Raw genomic sequence first — 20,856 nt, forward strand, 5'->3', positions numbered from 1 at the left:
ATCGTGGTACTTAGCGTTATACATGTGAAAGGTATGCTAATTATGTAACTAGTATGTATGCGGATTTGGTGAGTGTTTGCAAGTAAGTAGGTTATATATATGTATGTATAATTGTTGCACTCACTAAGCCTTGCTTACCCTCTCGTTGTTTACCATTTTATAGGTTCCGGCTTGGTCAAGGGTAAGGGCATACGGTTGAATTAGTGGTCTCCCGTTTATGTTGACAGGGCGTGCTTTTGGGATAGCTTTTGAAATTGGCCTGCCGTTTTGGGTAGTTTAGCCCCAAACCATGCTCGAGTGTCGTTTGGATTATAAACTATCGTTGTAGTGGGTCAAACTTGTATTGAACTTAATTAATGGCCTTTGTGCCTTTTGTAAACATTTAAATTGATGTACGTTTAAATGGAATTGTGGAATGGTTTACATATTTAATTGGCTCGTAAATGTGTATTATAAAAAAAAATTATCGTATGAAAATACGGGTTGGGTTGTTTCAACTTGCAATCTCGATGAAAATGAGCAGCTACTGTGGAGAGATTCAAGAAAAAAGTGGATAGAAAAGGAGAGACTTAAAACAAGTATGCTTAGGCAAAAATCACGCATTAAGTGGATCGTTGACGGTGATGAGAATACAAAATACTTCCACAACATCATTCGTAGAGACAATAACAAACGCAACATCAGAGGGCTATCTATCAATGGGGTGTGGAACGACTCACCTATGGCTATTAAGGAAGAAATATTCAAGCACTTCAAAAAGCCTTTGAAGAACCAATGTCACTGAGGCCAAGTATGGAGGACCTAAATTACCCGTGTCTGTCACCCGATAATAGTGCCGAGCTAGAAGCTTTATTTGATGAAATAGAAACTAAAGCTGCTGTTTTCGATTGTGGAAGCACGAAAGCTCCGGGGCCCGACGGGTTCAACATGTGATTCTTCAAAAAATATTGGGATTTGATTAGGTGTGATCTCATTGATGCCATACGGTGGTTCTGGGAAAAAGGGGAATTTTCGAGAGGTTGCAACGAGTCCTTTGTTACCTTAATTCCTAAGAAGTCTGATCCTCTTAACCTCGGTGATTACAGCCCTATCAGCTTGATTGGTAGTTATTATAAGATAATCGCTAAAATGCTCTCTAACAGGTTAAGAAAAGTAGTCCCAAGTCTCATTGGACCGGAACAAAGCGCTTTCTTAAAAGGTAGATATATTTTGGACGGTGCTTTAGTTGTTAACGAGAGTATCGATTTTCTAAGAGCAAAAAATCCAAAAGCATCCTATTCACGGTTGACTTCGAGAAGGCGTTCGATTGTCTTAACTGGGAATTTCTCTTGGAAGTCATGAAGTGCATGGGTTTTGGGTCCAAATGGAGAAGCTGGATACATTCGTGTTTGAAGTCTGCTACCATCTCTTGGTGAACGGGTCTCCCACAAACGAATTCTCTCTTGAAAGGGGAGTTCGCCAAGGTGATCCGCTGTCACCTTTCCTCTTCATCTTAGCCGCGGAAGGCCTAAATATCCTAACAAAAGCGGCAACCGAGAAAGGGCTTTTTAAAGGGGTTGAAATAGGGAATGATAAGGTTCATCTATCTCACTTGCAATACGCGGATGACACAATCTTCCTCGGTGAATGGAGTTGTGCGAACGTGCATAGTTTACATAATCTCCTCAAATGTTTCGAGTTGGCTTCGGGGTTGAAAGTTAACTTCCATAAAAGTTGTCTATATGGAATTGGTATTAGTGTTGATGAAGCTAATTGGGTTGCTAATCGGTTAGGGTGTAAAGTTGGCTCATTCCCGTTTACCTACCTTGGGTTGCCAATTGGTGGGAAAATGTCAAGATCAAAGAATTGGAACCCGGTTATCGATAAAATAAAAGCGAGGCTTTCGAGTTGGAAAATGAGAATGTTGTCAAGTGGTGGAAGAATTGTGCTTATCAAATTGGTCCTTAATAGCCTTCCCTTGTACTACTTCTCTCTCTTTCGTACTCCGCAATGTGTTTTAAATATACTTGAGAGTGTAAGGAGAGCGTTCTTTTGGGGCGGGTCGGATATGAGTCTTAAAATCTCGTGGGTTAAGTGGGATAATGTTGTTGCACCTTATGCTTTGGGGGGTTTAAATATTGGGTTCCTAAAACACAAAAATTTGGCTCTTTTGGGAAAGTGGTGGTGGAGGTTCCTTACCGAAACCGAATCACTTTGGGGTAATATTATTCGTAGCATTTATGGTCCGTGCGGCGGCTTGGAATTGGGGATTGAAGCAATTCGATCCTTGAAACCAAGCGTGTGGCGTAATATTTTATTGACAGGTTGTGAACTTAGCGAGATGGACATTCCGTTTCGGGACTCTTTCTTCAAGCGAGTGGGTGATGGATCTTCAACTTATTTCTGGGACGTGAATTGGTCAGGAAAAGGAAAATTTCGCGAAGTTTTTTCCAGGTTGTACAGGGTGGAGTGTTCGAAGAATGCGATGGTTTGTGATAGAGTACAATTGACTGATGCAGGGCCGTCATTTAGCTGGGATTGGATTCGTTCTCCGACAGGCCGGGCTATAGGTGATCTCACTGAACTTTCAAGAATTATCGCAGGTTATAAATTTGACCGAAATAGCAGGGATAGTTGGAACTGGTCTTTAGCTCATGACGGTTATTTTTCGGTTAAACGTCTTACCTCGATTATCACTGAGCAATTCTATTCGGGTAATCATCATGCTCCTGAAACTTTGCGTAATAATTATGTTCCTAAGAAAATTGAATTATTTGTGTGGCGAGCAACCCAAAAAAGGATTCCCGTTAGGATTGAGCTTGATAAAAGAGGCGTGGACCTTAACACCGTTCGTTGCCCGTTGTGTGATGAGGATCTTGAGACCGTCGAGCACTCGTTAATTTTCTGTAGCAAAGTAATGGACATTTGGAATCGGGTATTCTCATGGTGGGGGTTTGGTCCTATGTCTAATCTAAGCATAAACGAAATTCTCCGTGGGAATGGCCCTAGCCAAATGTCTATTCATGGCAAAAAAAAGTCTGGCAAGCGGTCGAGTGGGTGTGTTCTTATCTAATATGGTCAAACCGAAACAACGTGGTCTTTCGTGGTAAAGGTTGGAATTCTCCGGTTGCGGTCAACGAAATTCAAGTCAAATCTTTCGATTGGATCTCTCATAGAGCAAGTGGGCGCAAATTCGAGTGGTTAACTTGGTTGAACAACCCTAGTGTTTATCTTTGTTAATTGTTTGTCCGGCTATATAGTTAAAATCTTGTGTATGTAAATATTGCGGTTGCATGCTTCGCAACCAGTCGTGTATCTGTCTAAACTCCATCAGGATGGTTTGTGCTTTTTTGGCCATTCCATGCCTCCTCTTTGTACTGGTTTGCTGGTTTATAATCTATCTGCCTTTCAAAAAAAAAAAAAAAAAAAAGATGAAATAAACTTGATCAATATGTACTTTGTTTTCTATTAAATTGTTGTTCTCTAAAACATCATAAAATATGTCTAGTAGTGTAAGAATTTTTTATGATATACGAGTTAGGTATTGTGTCAAAAAGTAACCTTTATTATCATGTTATTATTATAATTATTATTTTTGCAAAAAACGAAAACTTATCTTCATAATTATTTAAAAATAAACTAAATAAATAAAGATGCATATATCATCCACTCAGGATGCCCAAAATCGACTTAATTACTATTAATAGTCTTTTTTCCACAATTGCAACCAATAACTCCTAATATAATTAATGACTTTAAACAAATTAACTCAGAAATTAACCAAAAGAAGACTCATTAGTCATTACCTCAAACTATATCAACCACAAGACCGTAAATTATACGTAAGCATTTAATTGAATTTTATGTAATTGTTTAAATTAATATTTATTTCTTTTGATGATGATTAGGTAATACTCCGTAGTTTTCAAATATTTGTGTAACACCCTGTTTTTTTTTTAAAAACACAACGGAAATTAAATGACCTATTTAGAAATCAGGCATCCGTATAAAATGACTACCTGTGTCATGAGTTAGTATTTTATGGTTATAAGTTACTTCAATGAGCTTATTTTCAGAGCTTATTTCTTTATAAACTTTTAAATATACTTCTTACCAACAATATTACTAGCTTTAGCTTAAGAAAAAAGGAAGTTAGTTTAAACCTCGCATTAACTACCACGAGCTAGTGTGTCAAATAATTTTTTGTATATTAAAAAAAAAAAAAAAGCGTCATTTTTCTCAAACTTTGTATATCTTAAATTATCTGAAAATACTTTATTCTATCTGAAAATTTGGGTGATTGTGTTATCGTGAATTGGACATCACTACAAAGTGTCGCATATTTATTTGGAATTTTAACATAAATCTATCTTTAATAGTAGATAATAAATAATAATAATATTTAACTAAAATTTCGTAATTTAATTATAACTATTATTTTTTTTAGTAATTCTCTAAACATAAACTAATTACAAGCATAAACATCTTGTATTTTAAATTGGTTAATTTTTTTTATTTTTTGGCTAAAATAATAATACTATTAAATTAAAATCGTAACTTTTATCAAAAAATGAAGGACCCGAAATCAAATACAACAAAATAAACGTGAAATGTAGCGAGTGAACGATTATCAATAATATACAAACATTTCATTCATGGCTAAATTTTTCTTAAACTAGTAAGATGGTGTGATGACCCGTCCAAATTCATTTGGACGAATACATCATTCATTGATTTCATAGTGAGGTTTTGACCTCTATATGATACGTTTTGTAAACATTGCATTCTTTTGAAAAGGTACACCATATATGAATATATAAATCCAAGGTTTTCGACGTCTGATGATTTCTACGTATAGACAATCATCGTATATAATAGTTTCTAACAATGCATCTGTTGACAATACAGTCAAATAAGATACATGGTGATGATTTTGTGAATGCAAAGTTTTCTCGAATAAAGCGTGTATGACTCCATGCACATAGCTTGTATAACGTATAAGCAAACAGCGGAAGACTTCTAAGAACCTGAGAATAAACATGCTTAAAAGTGTCAACACAAAGGTTGGTGAGTTCATAGTTTTAATGTTGCGCATAATCTGTATATAAAGGTGGATCACAAGATTTCAGTTGTTTCATCCAGAAACGTTTATCAAAATATTCTACAAGATTGAGCACCCTGGTAACTAAACTTTAACGTTATAATAAGTACCTCTGTTTTAACACACATGCAACCAACATGTACAATACACGCAATCCAACGTGTACTAAACTCAAATAGTATACGTCTGTTTTTTATAGTTCAGGCTAGGGTTTCTATACCTGGAACAGACGAGGATGTCAAGCCTTATGGATCCATATACAACTACTCGCGCCCACCAGTTCTTATAACTGGCAGTTACTAGTTACCAAAGCTAAGGAATTTTTGGTTCAAACTCAGTGTAGAATTTAGTATGTACTTGTATCCATTGCGTTTAAAATAAAGTGCATGTATTCTCAGCCCAAAAATATAGATTGCAAAAGCAATTAAAAAGGGATCTATAAACTCACCTTAGCAGCACATAAGGTCATTTACCGAAATGTGACCGAAACTCGGAATGCAAAATAACTGTAGATCTCAACCTAGAGAACATATGTTGGTCAATACATGTCTAACAAGCTAGGTCAGGTGTGATGCCCCGTACAAAACCATCGTGTACGAATCATCAACAACGGGATCATTACAAGGTTAAGTACTATATGATGTAATAAAAGAAGTTGCATTCACGATAGAAAGATGACGTCATAATCGACATCAAATGTTTTACACCAACAGTATGCTTCTACGAATAGCAAGCATGAATAAATGTATGTGACCCTTAGGTCGTTACAAAACATAGTTTCAAATGTATTAAAGTTTGAATGCAAGATAAACAGTTCATGCGGTGATAACACTAGAGCAGCGGGTGTCTACGGCAAGACTAGTACACAGCGGAAGAAAACCTTAAGCACCTGAGAAAAACATGCTTAAAAACGTCAACACAAAGGTTGGTGAGCTATAGTTTAAGTATAACAGTATGTAAGGTAGGCCACGAGATTTCAGTGCTACAAAGAGCGTTTCAAAACAGTATGATAAAGTATATGTTAACCGTGGGCACTTGGTAACTAACTTAACGTTTATACCCCCTGAAAGTACACTTGGCAAGTGCGTATGTTTACGAAGTATTAAACACTCGTTAAATGCTAGCGCGACTAGCCCGAGTGGGGATGTCAAACCCTATGGATCCATATCTAAGATTCGCGTTCACCGGTTCAAAAACCAATGACTAAACGTTACCGAGCTAAAGGGAATGTTTATGCCGTTGTATAACCCACACATATATAAGTTTAAGTACTCGTGCCTAGTATGTAAAACATAAAATGCACATGTATTCTCAGTTCCTAAAATAGTTAAAGTAAAAAGGGAATGCTATAACTCACAATGATAAAGTAGCGGTAAAGTATGACTCGGGAAATAAGCAAGTGTGTAGGTCCGGAAAGTCCTCAACCTATGTCAAATAGTACTAGGTCAGTAAATCGTCCCAAAAGGTTTAAAAGTATGTAAATAAGGTCTTAAGGGTCATCATCATTCATCATCAAACAAAAGGTGTAAAGTAAGTTTCGTTCATGAAAAGAGTTTAATACAAAGGCTGAGTTCGGTCAGTCACCACGGACTCTATACCTACTGAAATAAGGTGAGACCAGTGGCCATGGCTCCGTATATGAGTCCTTTAGTTGTGGTAAAAATTACAGAAGCAAACTCGTCTTATTTTGACCGTGGTGACGGTCTAAGTGCGAGTAGGTCAGAATTTTCAGCACAACATTAAATGGACATAGTGACGATCGGAGGGCCATAAATCCTAAACCGTAACTCGGATTAAGACGAGTCCTAAATGAAAAGTTATCTACTTGAACAGAGATAACTGAAAATCAAGGTTACAGCAGCCCAGGTTGTACGGGTCAGACACAGAAATAGTAAAACAGTAGGGTCAGTAGGTTCCAGTGGTTCTTGGTGTTCGATGCTTATCATGGTTCTCATCCTTGATGCATATAGCTTCAAGTGTACAACTCGTTGATGTGTTTGCATCATTTTCACCAAGGTTCGACCATCATAACCTAAGTGTAAGTCTAAGACATGAAGCACAACTCATTTAAGTGTTGCAGGTGTTTTGATGAACCAAAGTTACATCAAAGTCTTAGATTTAACACATACATGAAATATAAAAGCAATATTAACCAAGTTTTGACTATTATGACACAAGTGTAGGTCTAAGACATGTAGCATAACTCACTTAAGAGTTATATGAAGTTTGATGAACCAAAGTTACATCAAAGTCTTAGATCCAACACATACATGAACTTTAAACCTAATAATAAGCTACAAACTTGAAAGTAAACTTATAAAATCAGGATCTTAAGTTGTAGAACATAGTTCTTAGTTAGATCTTGAAGATCCTAGACCCAAAAGTCTAGATCTAACATAAGTGTACCAAGTTATAAATAAAGAAATCTTACTTACATGTTCTTGAACTTTTAAAGTTAATTTTAGTTCAAGAAAGTATGAGATCAAAGTTAACTTGTAACACTTGACCATTAAAACCAACAAACATGAAATTAAAGTGCATAAAATAAAGAAACAAGCTAAGTAAACAAGTAACTAGTTCATGGGTTGTTCATACTTTAAAGATTCAAACCAAAGTTTGATCCTTAAGAAAGTAAACTTTAAAGTTTACTAACATGAATTACAAGTATGCCTTCACAACACATGAACTTAAATCTTTTTAAAACAACAAGTGTAGAACATAACTAGAAAGCTTATGTTCTTGTTTGTTCTTGTAAATACAAGATAATATGGAGAATCAAACTAAAGAGTTTGATTCTTGTAACATGTAAGTAAGTAACAAACAAAGTAACAACTACAACTAACAAATACAAGTAATAAAGTAACAACCATGAACAAGTATCAAACAACAAATGATGATGATAATTAAGGGTTGTTTGGTTCGGTTTTACAAAAGAGAAAAGAGGAAGAAGTTGCTCATAATACTTACAAGAAAAGAGAGAAAAAGGAGAGAAAGTAAGTTGCAAGTTTGAGGTGTTTTCTGTGTGAGAAAAAGAGAGCAAAATGCTAGCAATATGTGATCAAAATTTGAAACAAAACCACCCATATACACCATCTAGGCCGACGGCCTGCCCAACAAATGGGGGGAAGGGATAGTTCAATGGTTACTAGCATGTAAGGCTTAAAAAGGTTGGTTAAATGGGGTGGTTTCATGGGGATTATGTAGTAACTAGATTCTATGCAAGTTAACTAACTAGTTAAGTTCCAAGTATGATACTTGCATGTGATGATGGGCTAATTAAGTCCATATAAGAAGTAGGGTGGGCTAATTAAATTCATGTTCAATCATAAAGCCCAAGTATGTATTAATTAACAAATTAATCCAAGTAAAAGTCCATTAACACTAATAAAGGCCCAAGTAATTAACTAGTAACCTTAGTTAATTAAAATGATTAATAAAACTTAATCATGAATGTAAATAATATCTGAAAATATTATTCGTGTAATGTACGCGTGCCACAAAGACGTTTCGGGCATTTAAAGTCAAGTATGATCAATCATGGTAACAAGTGAATGTAATAACATACATTCGTTAAATCACAAGTATTAATAATAACAATTATTAATAAATAACGTTGAAAAATCCAGGGTCGTTACATCAGGTCATAGTGTATCACAATCCTAATGCTCGAGACCGACATGCAAAAGTTAACAAAAGTCATCTCAAAAGTCAACCTGACCCAATATGATCTTTTAATCTATACATGTTTATTAACATAATATAAGTCTTGATAATTGAACGAATTTATAGTTTATCAAAATCAAAATATTATTTACTTCAGGAGCTATATTATATTTGAATTATCATGACAATCGAACATATTTTATTATTTCACATAGTTTTTCCAATACTTGTAAAATTAGATTATAGTGTTTATAAAGCTTTTAAAACATGATAATACAGTCAACTTTGACAATTGATCAACAAAACAAAACGTGCCTTATATAGAAATTCATTTACTCGATTAGTAATATCTAAAAATCCAATTTATCAATCTCATAGACAAGTTGTTTAAATATTAATTTACAGTTTCAAACACAATTTCAATTAACGTTAACCATAATTCAGTTGACCATATCTTTTAATCCGTTCATCGAAATCACGCGATTTCTAAATGAAAAGTTAATAATTTTTCGCCAGCTTCCCAAAAACATGCATATCATATACTTTATATCAGTAGCATATGTATCAAATTCGTGATTCATCATAAACTATCTAACGACAAAATTAAAGCATACAAGCATGTATAAACATATATACTCGAGCACTAGACATTGATACACTATTAATATATAAAAGATAAGATATGAATGCTCACGTATCAATATTGTGATTCAATATTGTAGGAAAGTAAGTAGACGCAACGGAGATGATAAACACTAGGTTTGACTCGCGAACAATACCCCCGAATAATACCCATCACCTCCTTAGCTATAACTCATAATTTTCTTAGCTCTTTCCCGCTCGAAAAATCACTTTGAAATCATTTGGACATAACCTCGTCGTAGTATTTTATGTATAATACTAATAATTATTATACTACTGATAGTAATGATAAGATTAATAATAATATTAATCTTAATAATAATAATAATAATAATAATAATAATAATAATAATAATAATAAATATAAATATAAGAGTGTGAGAGAGATGGATAGAATGCATCAAAAATCAGAACGATCGAGCTTTTATAGTGTTGGCCAGATTTGGGCTGCCATGCGATCGCATGGCTTCCATGCCCATATCCCACGCGATCGCATGGGGTGGGTTTCCAGCTCATAAATGCTTTTGTTTGCTAGTTTGCCAACATAATTTTCACTGTAGCAAATAGTGTTTACTGTAGCAAATAGTGTTTACTGTAGCAATAGTATTTACTGTAGCAAAGTCATTTTCACTGTAGCTATATATATATATATATATATATATGAAAGATAGTCCAAAATATTTAGCGTTTTTAAAATAATGACCGTTTCGCGTATAGTTAGTTGCATTATGCTCTTAAAAATATTTCGAGTTGAACGGTTTTGTCGGAGAAATTTAACTCGCGGCGAGCGGGGTATGGTCCGTTTAAAATTTAAGTGGAGCTTATTGAAGTTTTTTAATAAAATAATAATTTTACGTTTTATACTCCTGAAGAAGTTGCAAATTAAACCCTTAAAGTGTTAGATAATAGGTTAGACCCAAGTTTAATATGTGGGCTTGGGTCCGTTAGGGTTTATAGGTTATTAGGGTTTTATGTATTCTATAAATATTGAATGAATAAAGCATAATATTCACGGGTTTATATCTAGTCTAACATAACACTAAATGTTCTTTCTCTTATTAAAAAGTTTCTTTCTGTCCGTAAACTTATTACTGATAATTCTTTTTCCATTGAATTTGATCCATTAATTCAGTTTTGATGTGAAGGACTTCCTGACGCGAATACCTCTCATGCGAAGTAATAGCATAGGGGACCTTTACCCGCTCACCTCTCCATCCTCTCAACATTTCACATCACCAATTGCTTTTGCCGATCTTTCCCCCCATTTATGGGACCGCATATTAGGCCACCCTGGAATATCTATTTTGAATTCTGTTAGTAATAAATCACATCTTGTGTGTGATAAATCTAAACTTTCTAGTATTTGTCAATCTTGCTTTGTTGGCAAGCACAATAAATTATCGTTTTATGATTCTGTTCATTCCACTATTCTTTCTTTTGATGTTATTCATAGTGACATTTGGACATCCCCGATTGTTAGCTCGGGTGGTCACCGCCTCACCGGTATTACATACGAGTATTATTCTTGGATGACAAAACCAATTTTTGTGGACTTTTTCATTGGATGCCAAATCTCAAGTTTTCTCCATATTTAAAATTTTCTACACAACCATATTACTACACAATTTGAACGAAAAAGGGTTTAGGCTACCAAATGGTCATATACTTTTTTGTTCCCAATGTAGACTATATACCCAGAAAAATACTATTATAGGTTATGTACTTTGGAAAAGTGTGATAATGTAAACAAAAGGTGACTGGTTACCTGCTAAACCGGTCATCTTCATCTTCATCAACAAAATTCGACAGAAGCTATGGTGGTCCATGACGGCTGATGGTGGTGAAAATCGAAAACACCTCAAAACTTGACCAAAACTCATCAAAATTTGTAGTTGGCTGCAGTAGATCATTCTAAACATAAACCCATTGATGGATTTCACAAACACATAACCAAATATGAGAATTCGGTCGATTTTAGTAATGATTTTTCGAAAACAAATGCTCATAACTCGATTTTGTTGATGTTTTGGATCCAGAATCTTTACAAACTTTGTTTATCGCTGCTCAAGGATCGTGTTTTAATCAATTTTGAGGATATATTTTATCAAATTTCACTTTGAAAAATTGTGTTAATCGTGTTCTTCTTAACAGCAAGTTAACAAGTTTTATTGGTTGATATTAACACATTCTCTTAAAGTATATAACCCACAATAGTATTTTTTGAGTATATGGCCTACATTGGGACAAAAAAATATATGACCATTTGGTAGCCTAAACCCAACGAAAAATAAAGTGTGTCCAATGCGATAATGAAACGGAATACACAAACAACTCTTTTAAAAAATTTTGTTCTCAACAAGGCATGACATTTCAATTTTCTTGTCCTCGCACATCTTCCCAAAATGGCAGTCGAGAGAAAAATACGCACTATAAACAACATCCTACGCACCCTGTTATCTCACTCGTCAGTTCCAAACAAATTTAGCACCAAGTTACGAATGGAGAGTTACTTACTCAACATTCTTCTTCTAAAAACACTTTCACACATTTCTCCGCTCAAGCTTTCTATCATCGTCTCCCAACTTATGATCACCTTCGCGTCTTTGATTGTTTACGTTATCCTCTAATAATGCCTTCCACCACCATTCATAAGCTTCAACCTCGCTCCTCGCCTTGCGTTTTCTTGAGGTACCCTTCCAACCATTGGGGTACAAGTGTTATAACTTATCAACTAAGACAATTATTATATCACACCATGTTATTTTTGATGAATATCTTTCACTTCTTCTAAGTCAGCTATCACACCTACTGAAACAAAAACATATGACATCCTCGACTCCTCTTTGCATCCTATATTACTACATCAGATGATATACCTAAGCCCATCAGTTTCAAAGCCTAGTACTATAGTAGATCATCAAGCCCAATAAATTCCACAATCTGATACTCCAGCATCCGCCATTTCTCCTAGCTCATCCAACTCTTCTAAACCCACTACTTCACGCCCTAACTCACTGGATCCCAGTAATTCGTCACAGTCCACTTTCAACTCTACCACTATTCCAAATCTCAAATCCAATTATCCACTCCTTATCACTTGCTCACGTAATCGTCCACCAAGACAGATTCCCATTCCTACTATTCCTTCATCTAAACTTCCTAACAACACATATCAGTCCACATCTCGCCACTCTATGACTACAAGTAGCAAGAGTGGCAATTCCTAACCACTCGGGCAATTCCAAGTATCTCATTGTCAAAGGCATGGCCCATACATCAGTTAGATGTTAAAAATGCATTCCTACACGGTCACCTTAAAGAAACCTTATTTATGCATCAACCGATGGGTTTCCGTAGTACTCAGTTTCCAGATCATGTGTGTTTGCTTCGAAAATCCCTTTGTGATTTAAAAAAAGCTCCCCGATCTTGGTACTAACGATTTTCAGGTTATGCAGCTACCTTGGGTTTTCAACACAGCAAATGCGATCACTCCCTCTTCATTTATAAGCGTGGCAACGAGACAACCTACCTACTTTCGTACGTGGATGATATCATCCTCACCACGTCAACAGATACACTTCGCCACCAGCTCATGAATCTTCTTGATACTGAGTTCGCCATGAAAGCATTGAAGCCTTTAAATTATTTTCTTGGCATAACTGTGAAACGTAAGACTCAGGGCATGTTCCTTTCATAAGGAAAATATGCATCAGACATATTGGAAAGAGCATGTATGCAGAATTGCAAGGTTGTGAATACACCACTCGACACAGACTCTAAATAAGCTCCTCCACCAGTTTCCTTTCTCGGATCCAGCCTTGTATCGCAACTTAGCTGGTGCATTACAATACCTTACGTTTACTCGTCCCGACATCGCCTACGCGGTCCAACAAATATGCCTTCATATGCATGCCCCTACGGACGCTCACATGCATGCTCTTAAGAGAATACTTCGATATCTTTCTGGAACTATCAGTCACAGTCTGCATTTATATAAATCATACTCACACATCTGATCTCTTACACGGATGCGGACTGGTGAGGGTGCCCCGATACGAGACGATCCACATCAGGTTATTGTGTATATCTCGGAGATAATTTACTTTCTCGGTCATTTAAAAGAGAAACGACTCTCTCCCGATCATGTACCAAAGCAGAATACCGAGAGATAGCTAAGGTAGTTTCTGAAACATTTTGGTTAAGGAATTTATTACTTGAACTTCATTGTTCACTTCAAAAAGCAACAATTGTTTATTGTGACAATGCCAACACAATTTATCTTGCGAGAAATCCAGTTCAACATCAAAGAACAAAGCACGTCGAAATGGACATTCACTTCGTACACGAGAAGGTTGCTTGAGGCCTGATACGAGTTCTACATGTTCCATAGAGATACGAGGTAGCGAAAATATTTACAAAGGGACTACCACACATACTTTTCGATGATTTCAAAGACAAACTCAACATTCGTAGTCCTCCCATTTTGACTGCAGGGGTATCATATACTAGCTATCAAATAATAGCATAGTCATATATTAGTTGTCATATATTATATTTGTATAGAATATATCCTTCCCATATTGGGTTATGTATCTTCTGTATATATGTACACGTTGAGGCATCAATGAGAGGCAATCACATTATATCTTACACATAACTTCTCATATATCGGTACCTGGCTAAGAAAAATAGCAAGAGATACAAATACATATGAAATGCGATCCATTATACTCAAGGACATAGACTTCATGTAATCATATTTGTAGAAAGTTTTGAAGTCTATTGTGGTACCATCATAGTTTTAGTAGCAACAAGTAACACTCAAGACACAAATTTAACAACATTTGTCATGTATCTTTCTTGCCTATGTTTTATAGGATTTATAATACATGTATGTGCTTGAGTGTTGAGCATATATTACATGTACAAACACAAACTTATCATATTAGATTATTATCATTTCATGTTATTGAAAATTTCATCTTTTGAAATTTGGGATGTCAGATTTATGCAGGTCAAAATATCGTTTTTTTAAATAAATATCCAAGTATTATATAGATTTTAACGTATTAAGGAAAGTAACATTAAATATGTCTCTAGTAACACACGTGTCTTAGTTTACTTTTTTTTTTTTTTTTCATATATATATATATATATATATATATATATATATATATATATATATATATATATATATATATATATACTAGGTTTTTGAGCCCGTACGTTGTACGAGTGTATAAAAAACCTTGCAAAAATGTAATTTGCAGTTCATATCGGTATGTAAAGAGTGTGTAAAAATCTTTTTTTTACGGCAATAAACGATATATAAATAAGAAAAGAAAACGCTCCCTAGCAAGGCGCTAAGAGAGAAGGTTACAACGGCCTTTGAAGCCACGAGTTCCAATTTGAAACTTCATGACCTCGGTTTTTAAGCCAACGAAAGGAAAAAAGTTTAATAACATCAAATAAATTACATTTACGAGTTACACTATCATTAAAAACTACACCGTTCCGATACCTCCAAATAGCCCACAAGAGAGTAACAACGATAGAAGAAATCCGGAGCTTAGTAGAAGTCGTCATCTTTGCGTCTTCGATCCAATTTTCAACATCCAACCAACAAGAGAAGCTAGGTAGCCCACAATCTAGCCAAATACGAACCAACCTCCAAATGTCGGTTGCAACCGTACACTAAAAAAAGATGTTTTAACCGTTCTACGTCAGTGTCACAAACCGGGCAATTCTGTGAATCCAACATAATACCTTTTGTGGATAAGTTCCAACGTAACGGAAGAGCATCTAACTTGAAACGCCACCAAAAAACATTCACTTTCTTTGGTAGAGTCTTTACCCATGACGTAGGAACATGATGAGAATACAGAATCGATCTATCAATGTGCTCTCTCGTATCTTTTACCGTGAATAAACCATCTCCATTAAGAGAGCACTTCCAACAATCCTCGCGGTTCGAGACATTAACGTTCTGTAATTCTTGTAACAAGTTCCACAATGAAGTCAAGTTTCTGCTACCAATTTCTTCTCTTGACCAAACCCATCTCCATTCTCCTTCTACCCACTTATCTGCCACTGAGTCGAGTCTGTTAATGTCAAGATAGTACAACCCGTTAAACCGGGACACTAACGGAGAAGAACCGCACCACGAGTCATGCCAGAAACTCACATTTCTTCCGTTTCCAACCTCCAAATGAATATAATTTTGAGAAAGAACACTGTCAGTTACAACTTTTTGACACGCATGGACAATAGAACACCATGGACTAGAACCAATAGTGCAATCGAAGTAGTTACCATGTATGGCCTTAATAACTTTGACCCACATATCGTCCGGAGATGAAAGATAACGCCACTGCCATTTGATAATTAAGGCTAAATTGAAAGCCTTCAAACTACCAATGTTCAACCCACCTCGAGAAAACGAATTGAGAACTTGATCCCATTTAATCCATGCCATTTTTCTCTCTGAGTTATTGCTACCCCAAAAGAATCTGGTACGAATAACTTCAAGATTTTTTATAACCGTTTCCGGGCATTTAAAAAGAGACATAAAAATAGATCCCAAGACTCCCCATAACCGACTTTAGAAGAGTAAGTCTACCACCCGAAGACAATAAACCCGCCTTCCATGTAGCGAGCCAATTATTAAATTTCCGCATGAGATCATCCCAACTCGACACCCTTTTCATGTTCAATCTAATTGGAATCCCTAAATATTTAGTAGGAAATGACCCCGACCTACAACCGAATCTCGCCGCCACCAAGTTAACAATGACAGGGTTGACACCAACACCAAAAACGTGGGACTTCGAAACATTAATTTTGAGACCCGAAACTAGATAAAAAACTTCAAGGATACGAAGAATATTACCTAATTCCAGTCTTCTCCATTCGGACATAATAATAACATCGTCTGCATAAAAAAAATGAGAGAGCTTAAGATCGTTTGAACCAAGATTAATGCCCCGAATATAATTTGCCTCCTTAGCTTGGTTAAAAGCCAAATGTAAACCCTCCATCACGATAATAAATAGGAACGGACTAAAAGGATCAGCTTGACGTAACCCCCTTTTTAACGAAAACTCTCGAGTAGGACTTCCATTAACAAGAACTGAAGTTCTAGCCGACTTAAGACAGCCCAAGATCCACCCGCACCTTCGAGAACCAAATCCCAAAGAATTTAACAAGAACAACAAGTAATCCCAATTAACCGAATCATAAGCTTTTTGGAAATCAACTTTAAAGAGAAGCATCTTACGATTAGTTTTCTCAAACCTCGCAATGATTTCACTCAACATCATCGGACCATCAAGGATCTGTCTACCCGATATGAAAGCCGATTGCGTCGGAGAAATAATCTTATCAATAATGTTGGCTAGGCGATTTGTAAGAAGTTTAGTGATGATCTTGTAGAAAGCACCAATCAATGAAATTGGCCGAAAATCAGTAACAAGAACATGATTCTTTACCTTAGGAATCAAAGTAAAAAAAAGCGGAGTTTGCCCCATGTGGCATAGTGGCCGACTCAAAAAAACTGAGGACGTCTGTACAAAAATCAGCCCCCAATATATCCCAAAAAAGTTTAATGAATTTAAAGGAATACCCATCTGGTCCCAGAGCCTTTGAACTACCACAAGCCCAAACCGCATTTTTAATTTCAATCTCATCGAAATCACGTTCAAGAAAAACATTATCATCTGACGTAAGAGTAACTCTAGGCTTAACTTGGTTAAAAGAAGCACCTGATTTCACCTCATCAAACTTATTAAGATAATAATCGAAAAATTTATTCTTGACCACCATCGCATCAACTACCCAAGACCCATCAATCATTAAACCTTGAATTAAATGTTGTTTGCGTTTGTGATTAACAGAATAGTGAAAAAACTTCGAATTCTCATCTCCCTCAACATCCCATTTTATGCCAGACTTTTGTAATAAATCAAGAGATTCAAGCTTGGACAATACTTCACGTTCCTGGAATAGAACATTTCGATCATTAACCTGCGATTCTGTAGCCGAGCCCACATCAATTAACACGTCAAGCCCATTTAATTTTTCCACAACTTCTTTTAAGCGGACCGAATCAATCTTCCTGGATAGTGAAATCCAGTCTTTAAGCTTAGATTTAAGTAACCTCAGCTTGATAGTGACATGCTGGTCATTATTAGCATTAATCTCAGCCCATTCTTTGCGCACCGTATCATCAAAACCTGCTCTTTCGAACCAAGAATCGAAAACTTTAAAATACGTAGGTCCATAGTCCACTTTATCATGAAAAAGTAAAATGGGCGAATGATCCGAAAACCCGCGAGGAAGCACCACACCTTTTAAATGGTCAACACACATCAACACGTTGTTAGTAACAAAAAATCTATCGAGTTTACTTAGTTTATTACCCGCTTTAATGCGCCACGTGAATTGTAAACCTCCGAGAGGAACCTCATGGAGAACATTGTTATTAATAAAGTTATTAAAATTAAAAGCATCTGTGGCACAATACTCCGTTCCACTTCTTTCATTAGCCAAACGAACCGCATTCCAATCACCAAAAAGAATGTAATCCCTAACATTATTAGCCATAAAATCAGAAATTTTATTCCAAAGAACAAGTTTGTCATGAACGTTTTGAGGTGCATAAACATTCATCATATAAACAACCATGTCTTCTTTAATCCAGCGACCTTTAACTATAACAAGGTGAATTTCACACCAAATCTGATCTTTAACAAATACGTTAGGATCCCACATAGAGATGATACCTCCCGAGAAACCTCGAGACAAAGAAATGGCATAATCGAATTGACTGTTACCCCACATCGACTTTAAACGAAACAACTGTAACCTCATCATTTTAGACTCTTGAAGACCAAGAAATTGAATGTTAGATGAAATACACAGATCACGAATCCATTTACGTTTCGCGTACACTTTTGACCCACAACTATTTAAGGACATAATCTTCATTGGAAACCAAAAACATCACGATCTCGTCCCACAAATTTCGAGCAGTTTGTCAAGTCATAACCAAGCATTGCCCCAATATCTAGTAAATTATCTTGATCCATAAAACATTGTTTGTCAGCCATATCTCTGATCAAAGGATTTGAAAATAGTGAGGAAGTACAACAATTAACTAAAGCAACAGAATTATTTTTTGACTTTTCTGGAATAGCCTTCGAAAAACCAGGTGGTGAAACTATTATTATTATATGATTATAAATTTTGTAATGAAATGGAACGATGAAAATAAAGGTGGAGGGATGTGTGAAATTATTATTTGATTAGCCCGTCCGTTGGACGTTTTTTTAAAATATGCTTTCGCAACTATTGAATATATAACAAAAGCAGAAAGAAGTATTATGGTGAAACTTGTTGCAAATAAATACACTGAAAGTTTCTTTTTATGAGCCCGTCTGTTGGATGAAAGTTGTAAAAATATGAAACGTAGTTAAATTTTTCTGCCATCACCGTTCAACTCGAAATAATTTTACGAACACAACTGATTATATGCAAAACGGACGCCTTTTAAAAAAACGTTAAATATTTTGAGTTATCTTTCATACACAGATACTCAACGCTACTTTAAATATGAGTATGCAACTCGAAAGGTCCCGACACATCGCGCAGGCCGATCCGGATCTCGTTGATTTAAAAGGTTTACGATTTTACTTATTTTATGTGTTTTGAATGGAAAATTAAATATTCCACAAATTCAATTTATTATTAATATTTAATATAATTAGATAAACAACACTCTAAATTATTTTCACATATGTAATTTATAATTTTAATGGCAGTCGGTACTACGGAGTATAATACAAGACCATGATTTATCAATATCAAACAATTAAATTAACCGAGATAAGTGGCTAATTATCAATCTGTGATTCAAATAAATAATTTCTCCAGAATGTTATAAGTGGTTTACTATAATTTATATTAAGAAAATTACTTGCCTTTAATTTAGGAAATTATTTTTATTTAATTCATATTAATTAAGAAGATGACACGTAAGATTATTTAATTGAGATTAATTGAGAATATGACACGTAAGATTATTGTCACGCGCTTTATAATAAAGTTATATATATATATATATATAATAGAACCGAGGTTCCGGTGGAGATACAATAAGCAGATCATAACAATCTGTAAACTAGAGTACTTGGTCAAACAGACAACCAAACTCCATGACACTCACTCTATTGGTTCTAAATACACTGAACGAAAACATTAGATACAGAATGAGCACAATATGAATTACAAATGAAATGTCAAACAACAACGACAATCACCTTACCTAAACCTAATACAAACACATAAACCCGGTCCCGAATCCAACCCCGCATCTTCATCCACAGAAACTGCCAATTCAAACCATTCACCGGGCAACCCAAGAACACCTAACCCGAGGTCTATTTACCGAAGTCAACAATGTCGACAACGCCGGAAACAACATCAAGCCCACTAAAGACCCGACGACGGGAAAAATGGAATGAATGAACCGAAACAGCCGCATCAAATCTGAACCAAATGCAGAACCAAACCATAAAGGAACCAGTCATCTCCGCCAAATTTTCTAAGGACATTGATAAATCTCTAGTTACAAATAGACATCATACCTCGGTCAGCTTCAACCACCACCTGCTCCATCTTAGGTCACCGAAGACCACCGGCAGTCGACAACCACAAATGGAAACAAAAAGCAACCGCCAACTTTAATACACCACCACCCGCAACTACGAAAAACATGAACAAACCACAACAGCCATCCAAAGCCGCCAAGAGCTACTACCCACCTCCGGTAGCCGCCGACAGTAGCCCATCCACCGAAAACTGTCAGATTTCAACACAAAAACATGCACACTTGCAACCACCCAAATCGACCCCGCACCCAAACCAACCCTAATTTCGACTAACAGGGATGTAGAGTTCTGTCGAAACTCGTCGCCTACAACCACATAAGAGAAGAAAACGGAGGGAAGGAACAAAGTAAACGACTAAGAGACCAACACAAACCCCACAGAAACAACAACAACCCAACAAACACCCCAAAAAATACAAAAAGCACCCAGAACCCGTATGAAGAACACACAGATTCCCCGCCTGGACACCGTAAGTGAGGCCGGAGATGACTAAAGGGCCATAACCATTGTCAAAAAAGGGGAAAGAGCGATGTACCTTATTAAACAGAAAGCGGTAAGGCCGAACCACCGGCGAGATGCCGGTGGTCGGAGAGGAGGTCCGTGAAGAGGCTATAAAACCGCACAAGCTTCAGATCTAGAAGAGATGAGGTGGCGGTTGAACAAAATTAGGGCAACCAAGGAAGAAGACGATTGGGGGTCTATGACCCGCGTTCTTGTTGGAGCTTAGTATAAGAAAAAAGGAATTAAATTGAAGAAACTTGTTGAGTTCGTCGAAGAAGAGAAGAAATGCAAAACAAGTTAGGT

General features: G+C 36.0%; 2 protein-coding genes across 2 annotated transcripts; both read right to left on the bottom strand.

Annotated features, from left to right (window-relative positions):
- Positions 1–15,017: 15,017 nt before the first annotated feature.
- On the bottom strand, positions 15,018–15,860 carry LOC139874567 (uncharacterized). Its single transcript, XM_071861981.1, has one exon. It carries the CDS (start codon positions 15,858–15,860, stop codon positions 15,018–15,020), a length of 843 nt encoding a protein of 280 aa, XP_071718082.1.
- A 1,068-nt stretch (positions 15,861–16,928) lies between these two features.
- LOC139874569 (uncharacterized) lies at positions 16,929–20,059 on the bottom strand. The gene is made up of 5 exons (XM_071861982.1): positions 20,029–20,059; positions 19,830–19,985; positions 19,707–19,770; positions 17,007–18,347; positions 16,929–16,947 (listed from the first exon to the last, which is right to left on the bottom strand). The coding sequence occupies exons 1-5, from the start codon at positions 20,057–20,059 to the stop codon at positions 16,929–16,931; spliced, it is 1,611 nt and encodes a 536-aa protein (XP_071718083.1).
- Between the last annotated feature and the right edge of the window lie 797 nt (positions 20,060–20,856).

This window comes from Rutidosis leptorrhynchoides, chromosome 11 (assembly GCF_046630445.1).
Source record: "Rutidosis leptorrhynchoides isolate AG116_Rl617_1_P2 chromosome 11, CSIRO_AGI_Rlap_v1, whole genome shotgun sequence".
Classification (NCBI taxonomy): domain Eukaryota; kingdom Viridiplantae; phylum Streptophyta; class Magnoliopsida; order Asterales; family Asteraceae; genus Rutidosis; species Rutidosis leptorrhynchoides.